Source organism: Culex quinquefasciatus, chromosome 1, assembly GCF_015732765.1.
Source record: "Culex quinquefasciatus strain JHB chromosome 1, VPISU_Cqui_1.0_pri_paternal, whole genome shotgun sequence".
NCBI lineage: Eukaryota > Metazoa > Arthropoda > Insecta > Diptera > Culicidae > Culex > Culex quinquefasciatus.
Genome location: NC_051861.1, coordinates 28,921,111 through 28,929,405, shown reverse-complemented (window position 1 = coordinate 28,929,405; position 8,295 = coordinate 28,921,111). Strand labels below are relative to the sequence as shown.

The following is an 8,295-nucleotide window of genomic DNA, read 5'->3' as shown; positions in this document are numbered from 1 at the left end:
CAAAGCTTGCGTTTTTATGTTTGTTATGTTAATGTTTTTCAATTCAAACTAAATTTATTTTTTTCCATTTTTTATAGGTACCGGCACCTCGGGCGAATCAGAAGAAATGCACCATATTTTAATGTGTTTTGTTATTCTTGATTAATTGAAATTGGATAAGATCAACAAAATTAGAGTAAGGCGTCATTCATAAAGTACGTCACGCTCTAGGGGGGGAGGGGGGTCCGTGAAAGTGTGACGTCACGCTAGACTATTTGTTGAATACTGAAAATTCAGTCTTAAAATATATTTAAAAAAAATTTGATAAACTTTACTTATAAATTAAGCACGATACAAGGCTATAAAAAACAGAGTTTTTAATATTGATCCTTGCACTGTAACTTGGATTTGGCCCGCACTTTTCTCTCGCACTTTTTACAACATAATTTCCAGAAACTAGGCAACCATCAGTTGTTTATTTAGATTTCCAGTTTCCAGCATACTGGACATTCGCACTTTAAAATTGCGATTGATAGGTGAGCAACATCGGCTCGCTTTGATCATTTTTTGAGATAATTAAAATTTCCCAAGCCAGTTTGACAAGTCGCAATAGTGCGATCGATAGCAATAATTTAGTGCGAAGTCCAAGTTGGTGAGAATTGCGCAATAAGGCCGTTGCAAATATTTTTCAAAGTTTATGTCGCCTCTCCCTCAAAATGTGTCGGAAAAATCAAGGGACAAAACAAATTTTTTTCATAAAAATTATAAATTTCAACGAAAATAGAAGTTAAATCAACTTAACTTAAAACAATCGAAAATGCATTTTTCTGCACTGATAATCATATTTAGCATGTTTGGGATGGATTAAAAGTATTTTGTTTTTTTTTTTTTATGAAATTCCAATGCACATCATTGCAAAAACTTTTTTTTTCGCGAAAAATAAAATTTTCGTCAATACTTAGATATTTTGGAAACTAATGATTGCAAAACAATTGGACAGGTGTATAATGCATTTTAATAGTAGTTTATGCAACAAGTTGCAAAAAGAGGATATTTTCAGCACGAGTCGTACATTTATCCAATGAGGTTCAACGAGTTGGATAAATACGAAGAGTGCTGAAAAAATCAAGTTTTGCAACGAGTTCCATACAACATTTTTTGCAATTCCAAAAAATCACAGTGAAAGTGAAAGTGAAATTTTATGTCAAATTTTCATGTATTTTGTCAATAAATCGTTTAAATCAAAAAAAGTTGAAAAGTGTTACTTTTCGAAACAAGTGCTGAAAAGTTCAACTTTTCAGCACCCATTTGAGTGCTCAATGCCGATTTTAGCGTGACACACTTTATGGATGACGCCTAGCCGATTTTCTAATTAAATGTAGGGGAGATGGGGGTAAGACGGCCACCCTAAGGGAGAAGGCTAATAAAATTTACACAACAGATTATTTTGATCTCAAATTACGTACATATTGTTCTACTACTGTGGGTCTCGTGGCGCAGGGGTAGCGGCTTCGGCTGCCGATCCCGATGATGCTATGAGACGCGGGTTCGATTCCCGCCTTATCCACTGAGCTTCTATCGGATGGTGAAGTAAAACGTCGGTCCCGGTTTCTCCTGTCTCGTCAGAGGCGCTGGAGCAGAAATCCCACGTGCCAATAGTTTCGTTTTTTTGTTCTACTACTAGTCCATTATAGAAATGACATAAATTAGTTGGTCTAAAAACCAATTTTCAATACTTTTCAGCAATTTTTAAAAAATAATTGAAATCGTATATATATGAAACACGCGGGGTAAGACGACCACCCATGTGGGGTAAGACGGCCAATGCTATAAATTAACTTAATAACTTTGCTAAATCCACCCAAACACCTACATGGTTGGTTCAACAGACTTCTCTGAACATTATAACTATTTTGGTTGAAAAAAATCAGGTTTCAAATGTGAAGAAAAATGCTGTTTAAAAAATTTCATGTTTTGGTTCTGTGAATTAGTTGGTTTGGTATTTCGTACATGGTTTCAAATATTTTGTAAACACAAATTACCAGCTAATGCCCAATTTTGGTCTGAAAAAGAATATTTTATGTTTTTAAATATTTTACATACTATGCTTGTTATATTTCGAACAAAAACGTTCTGGAATTATGTGAAATTGCTGTGACTGATAGAAAATCAATACGAACGACAATGACTTTTCAAAATAGTATGAAAGTTACCCGTTTCAATAATTTTGCAAGATTCAAAGTTGGTTTTAAAAAAGATTTTTAGCAAATTCAAATTTTCAATAATCTTGTTTGAAGGTTGTTTTGGAGTCAGCGTTGAGCTTACGTTCATAAAATGTGGAAAACAGAATTTTTCAAAATACATACTACATTTTATTTGGTTACAGTATTCTTAAAGGCATAAAAGCTATTGTGTCCTTCGAAAAAAAATTAGCGTATTCAAAAAATCGTAATTTCATTCTTTATTAGTTTAGGGCAATCGATGCACGTGAAGATGAACAACCTCAAACATTTTAAAGTAAAATTCACTGTCAAACTAACGAGCATTTACTGTACTGGGAGTTACACTCCGACAGTAAACATTGCCCAAAGTTAATGTTCTTTTTTTGCCATGCGTCCCTGATGCCCTGTGTCAACATCATAGCTGGCGCAAAAATGCGTGCAAAATCTCCGTTATCGATAATCAATTTGATGGATCAAACCATTACTAACATCGCGGGTCGGTTCTGCCGTCACAGAGTTGCACCAGATGGTCCTTTGATGAGGTTTGTAAATTGTATTTCTTATCATTATTCGAATGCATTTTTGTGGAGATTAAAACTAAATCGATATCTGTGTTGCACTATGATTTGAAGTCACAAAAGTGATATTCATTGCACGTATAGATAACAGGTTCCGGCCCACGTTCCTCCTCAGTTGACGAACAGCACCTTATCTTTCGGCCGCAGGAACGCATAGTAGAACAGCAAACACAGCAGGCTTAGCACGCCGCTGGCGACGGTCAGATAGTGCAGAAAGTCGAACCACCACGAATCGAAGGAGCCCAGGTTGTACCACAGCACACTCATGGCGATGTTTTCGATGAATACTAGGGTGACGTAGCCAACGTACCAGGTGCGCACGTGGATGAACTTGATTTTAAACTCCAGGAGGGAGAACAGATAGATGTAGGCTAGGAAGAGGTAGAAGTAGTACCGTTCTAGCTTCTCGTGGAACCGAACTTCGTAGATGATGCAGGCGATCATCAGGAAGTAGTGGTTGACGCAGAGCATCCAGAAGTAGAGCGGAAAGAAAACGTAGAACACGGACAGGGCGATCATACGCATCAGCAGGAACATGACCCAGCCGGTGAAGGAGACTGCTTTACCGATGAGGTCGTCCTCTTCAAGCCCGGTGATCATTTGTCTTCGGGACGGTAGCGAGAGAGCGTCTCCGTCGGTTTGGTCGACGTTCTCGTCGGCCTGCTTACGTTCGTGCTCGAACATTCCTTCCGGAAGTCGCGGCACGTGGCTTTTGATGAAGCACTCGACGTCAAAGACGAAGATGTCGCGCAGAACGGATGCTCGCTTGAGCACGTTGGCGGCTGGAGTTGGAGGGCTGGGGTTCGCGGAGGTTTATCGAGCTCTACCGGATTCTCGTACTCTTCGTCACTGCTGTCAGCTGGTATGGTGGACAGCTTAAGGTCATCCGTTTGGCGCACGTACTGCCGGATCTCGTCAATGTGTTCGACCAGATCTCGCTTGAAGCTGACCGTAGGAGACTGCGAGTCCACCGTGTCAGCAGCTTCCAGCTTGTCGTCGTCGGTGTAGTTAGCGTACGGATCGGTGAGCTGTTTGGAAGATTTTCGATCAAAGTTACTCGGGTCCACGTTGATGATCTTGCTGCCGGGTGAGGACGGTCCTTCACCGTACTTGGAATAGAAGTTCCTCATGATGTTGGGGACCGTGGGATCTCCTTCGAGCGGGTTCCGCCTAGCGCTCGCAAGCAAGCTTTCCGCTGTACTGGTTGATCTGAGGAACTCCCGCTTTCGGGCAGCTACCTGTTGATCCGAACTCCACGGGTAGCACTTCCCGACAATCTTTTGGCTCTCAAACCGTTGATACGAAGTTATGATTGATGCCATCGTAAGGAAGGAGAACACCACGCTCACAATTTGAGCCGTCACTGTGTCATAGTTTCGGAACGTATTATCCCGTAAGAGTATGTACAGCTGAAGGGACATCTGCGGAGCAGCATGCAGGAACGCCTGCAAGAAGTGGTACAACTCGTACGGGGATGTCTCTCGGATTTTACCAACCGCTTGTACCCGTCCGTACGATCCCTTCTCCTGGAAGAGCGCCTCAATACTCCAGAATATCCGTCGGTTGAACCTACAAGAGTACCATCCATAAACTACTCAGCTTAAAACGAACCTCCAACCAACCAAACTCACCGATAGAACGCCGCCACCGGGAACAGCGTCAACACGAGCAAGTGCTTTGTCACGAATTGCGCCGTACGTTCGTCACACCCAAGCGTCTCGGGCCACTGGCTAGGCGAGGACAGAACCGCAGCGAAGCAGGACACCGCCGGAAGCCACATGAACGCCAGCGTAAACCAGGCCCAGCTCGGGTTCCCATTGCGGAAGTGTTCCACAACCACGATCACGTCGGCCGTCATCAGTACACAGTACACGAGCAGTTCAAACACCACCGGAACTAGGAAACTCAGCACGATCTGGGTGCGGGTCTTGACCTGGTAGCCCAGGACGCACCGCGGAACTCCGTCGAGGACGTCCATTATAGAAGTGGGATGATGCGGAACATTCCCTCTGCTCGACTGGGTGACAATCGTTGAACTGCAAATGATTCACGAAAGGTTGGACTTGGAATACCTGTATGAGAGTGAGAGATAAGGCAGCGGAAGTTTATCAGTTTCGCGTTTGGTATGGTGTCGGCTGTACGAGGTTGTTTTGGTTTAGATAAGAAAGGGTTGTGGGTAACTCACCTGAGATTTACCTCACAAAAGTGAGTGTGAGGTGAGATTTGAAATGTTTCTCCGGTCTTGTTTACCGGGGTCACAGAATTGTTGAAATATTTAGTAAAACACATTACCTTTATTTTGACGTATTCAAAATATCAAAAAAGCAAAATAGCAAAATAGCAAAATAGCAAAATAGCAAAATAGCAAAATATCAAAATAGCAAAATAGCAAAATAGCAAAATAGCAAAATAGCAAAAATGCAAAATAACAAAATAGCAAAGTAGCAATATAGCAAAATAGCAAAATAGCAAAATAGCAAAATAACAAAATGGCAAAATATCAAAATAGCAAAATGGCAAAATAGCAAAATAGCAAAAAAGCAAAATATCAAAAAAGCAAAATAGCAAAATAGCAAAATAGCAAAATAGCAAAATAGCAAAATGGCAAAATAGAAAAATATCAAAATAGCAAAATGGCAAAGTGCAAAATGGCAAAATGGCAAAATGGCAAAATATCAAAATAGCAAAATGGCAAAATAGCAAAATAGCAAAATAGCAAAAAAGCAAAATATCAAAATAGCAAAATGGCAAAATAGCAAAATAGCAAAATAGCAAAAAAGCAAAATATCAAAAAAGCAAAATAGCTAAATAGCAAAATAGCAAAATAGCAAAATAGCAAAATAGCAAAATAGCAAAATAGCAAAATAGCGAAATAACAAAATAGCAAAATAACAAAATAGCAAAATAGCAAAATAGCAAAATAGCAAAATAGCAAAATAGCAAAATAGCAAAATAGCAAAATAGCAAAATAGCAAAATAGCAAAATAGCAAAATAGCAAAATAGCAAAATAGCAAAATAACAAAATAGCAAAGTAGCAAAATAGCAAAATAGCAAAATAGCAAAATGGCAAAATATCAAAATAGCAAAATAGCAAAATAGCAAAAAAGCAAAATATCAAAAAAGCAAAATAGCAAAATAGCAAAAAAGCAAAAAAGCAAAAAAGCAAAAAAGCAAAGTAGCAAAATAGCAAAATAGCAAAATAGCAAAATAGCAAAATAGCAAAATAACAAAATAGCAAAATAGCAAAATAGCAAAATGGCAAAATAGCAAAATGGCAAAATATCAAAAAAGCAAAATAGCAAAATAGCAAAAAAGCAAAATATCAAAAAAGCAAAAAAGCAAAAAAGCAAAAAAGCAAAAAATCAAAAAAGCAAAAAAGCAAAAAAGCAAAAAAGCAAAAAAGCAAAAAAGCAAAATAGCAAAATGGCAAAATAGCAAAATAGCAAAATAGCAAAATAGCAAAATAGCAAAAAAGCAAAATAGCAAAATAGCGAAATAACAAAATAGCAAAATAGCAAAATAGCAAAATAGCAAAATAGCAAAATAGCAAAATAGCAAAATAGCAAAATAGCAAAATAGCAAAATAGCAAAATAGCAAAATAGCAAAATAGCAAAATAGCAAAATAGCAAAATAGCAAAATAACAAAATAGCAAAGTAGCAAAATAGCAAAATAGCAAAATGGCAAAATATCAAAATAGCAAAAAAGCAAAAAAGCAAAAAAGCAAAAAAGCAAAAAAGCAAAAAAGCAAAAAAGCAAAAAGCAAAAAGCAAAAGCAAAGTAGCAAAGTAGCAAAATAGCAAAAAGCAAAAAGCAAAAAGCAAAAGCAAAAAGCAAAAAGCAAAGCAAACAAAAGCAAAAGCAAAAGCAAAAGCAAAAAGCAAAAAGCAAAATCAAAAGCAAAAGCAAAAGCAAAGCAAAAAGCAAAAAGCAAAAAGCAAAAAGCAAAAAATCAAAAAAGCAAAAAAGCAAAAAAGCAAAAAAGCAAAAAAGCAAAGTAGCAAAGTAGCAAAATAGCAAAATAGCAAAATAGCAAAATAGCAAAATAGCAAAATAGCAAAATAGCAAAATAGCAAAATAACAAAATAGCAAAATAGCAAAATAGCAAAATAGCAAAATAGCAAAATAGCAAAATGGCAAAATATCAAAAAAGCAAAATAGCAAAATAGCAAAAAAGCAAAATATCAAAAAAGCAAAAAAGCAAAAAAGCAAAAAAGCAAAAAAGCAAAAAAGCAAAAAAGCAAAAAAGCAAAAAAGCAAAAAAGCAAAAAAGCAAAAAAGCAAAAAAGCAAAGTAGCAAAGTAGCAAAGTAGCAAAATAGCAAAATAGCAAAATAGCAAAATAGCAAAATAACAAAATAGCAAAATAGCAAAATAGCAAAATAGCAAAATGGCAAAATATCAAAAAAGCAAAATAGCAAAATAGCAAAAAAGCAAAATATCAAAAAAGCAAAAAAGCAAAAAAGCAAAAAAGCAAAAAATCAAAAAAGCAAAAAAGCAAAAAAGCAAAAAAGCAAAAAAGCAAAAAAGCAAAAAAGCAAAAAAGCAAAATAGCAAAATGGCAAAATAGCAAAATAGCAAAATAGCAAAATAGCAAAAAAGCAAAATAGCAAAATAGCAAAATAGCGAAATAGCGAAATAACACAATAGCAAAATAGCAAAATAGCAAAATAGCAAAATAGCAAAATAGCAAAATAGCAAAATAGCAAAATAGCAAAATAGCAAAATAGCAAAATAGCAAAATAGCAAAATAGCAAAATAGCAAAATAACAAAATAGCAAAGTAGCAAAATAGCGAAATAGCAAAATGGCAAAATAGCAAAAAAGCAAAAAAGCAAAAAAGCAAAAAAGCAAAATAGCAAAATACTGGAATTAGGAATACTGTTACTATCAACTATATACGCGCTGGGTCCTTGTCCATTTGACAAGGGTTCGGAAGTTCTAAATAACGTTTGAATCCGATTGATGCAAACGTTCTTCAGGGCGGGGCTTGTCGACTCAAGCTGAGGGACCTCGCGCTCGGCTAGCCAGCGTAGAAATGGGTCACCGAAGCTCGGCAGAGCTAACACCATCCAAATGCCTATGCGAGTTATTTGCATGTATAGAATGTAGATCCAAAAATACATGGAAACAACTCAATTTGTAAGAAGCGACCGCGTGGTCCCGTTTGGTTGGTTGCACACACACACACAGAATAAAATCAGCAATTCAAACCTAATTTTAGCCCATTAATGGACATACTTTTTATGATTGTAGTTATTTAACACTCAACAACAACAATCCTCTGCAGCTTATGAGATTGACACCTACCTTTTAACGTTATACCCCCTTCAAAAAGCACCTCGTTTGACCATAAAGATATCCCGTGTCAGCGTCCTTCTGTCCCCAGCTTTCCAGCTCCCTAAATGGAACATAACTTCTCCCAAGTGAACAAATTTACTTCTTATGCTGTGTCAAAAGCTCGTTTTCGTTTTTTACTCCGAATCTCGCAAGAATCTTGAGTGCGGTTGCTTCAAGT

General features: G+C 37.1%; 1 protein-coding gene across 1 annotated transcript; it reads right to left on the bottom strand.

The window, feature by feature from the left end:
• Positions 1-2,734: 2,734 nt before the first annotated feature.
• On the bottom strand, positions 2,735-4,893 carry LOC6040706. Its single transcript, XM_001850008.2, is given in 3 exon segments — positions 2,735-3,576; positions 3,579-4,348; positions 4,411-4,893. Coding segments are annotated over 3 exon segments (1,803 nt in total). The 5' UTR covers positions 4,758-4,893; the 3' UTR covers positions 2,735-2,890.
• Positions 4,894-8,295: the final 3,402 nt, after the last annotated feature.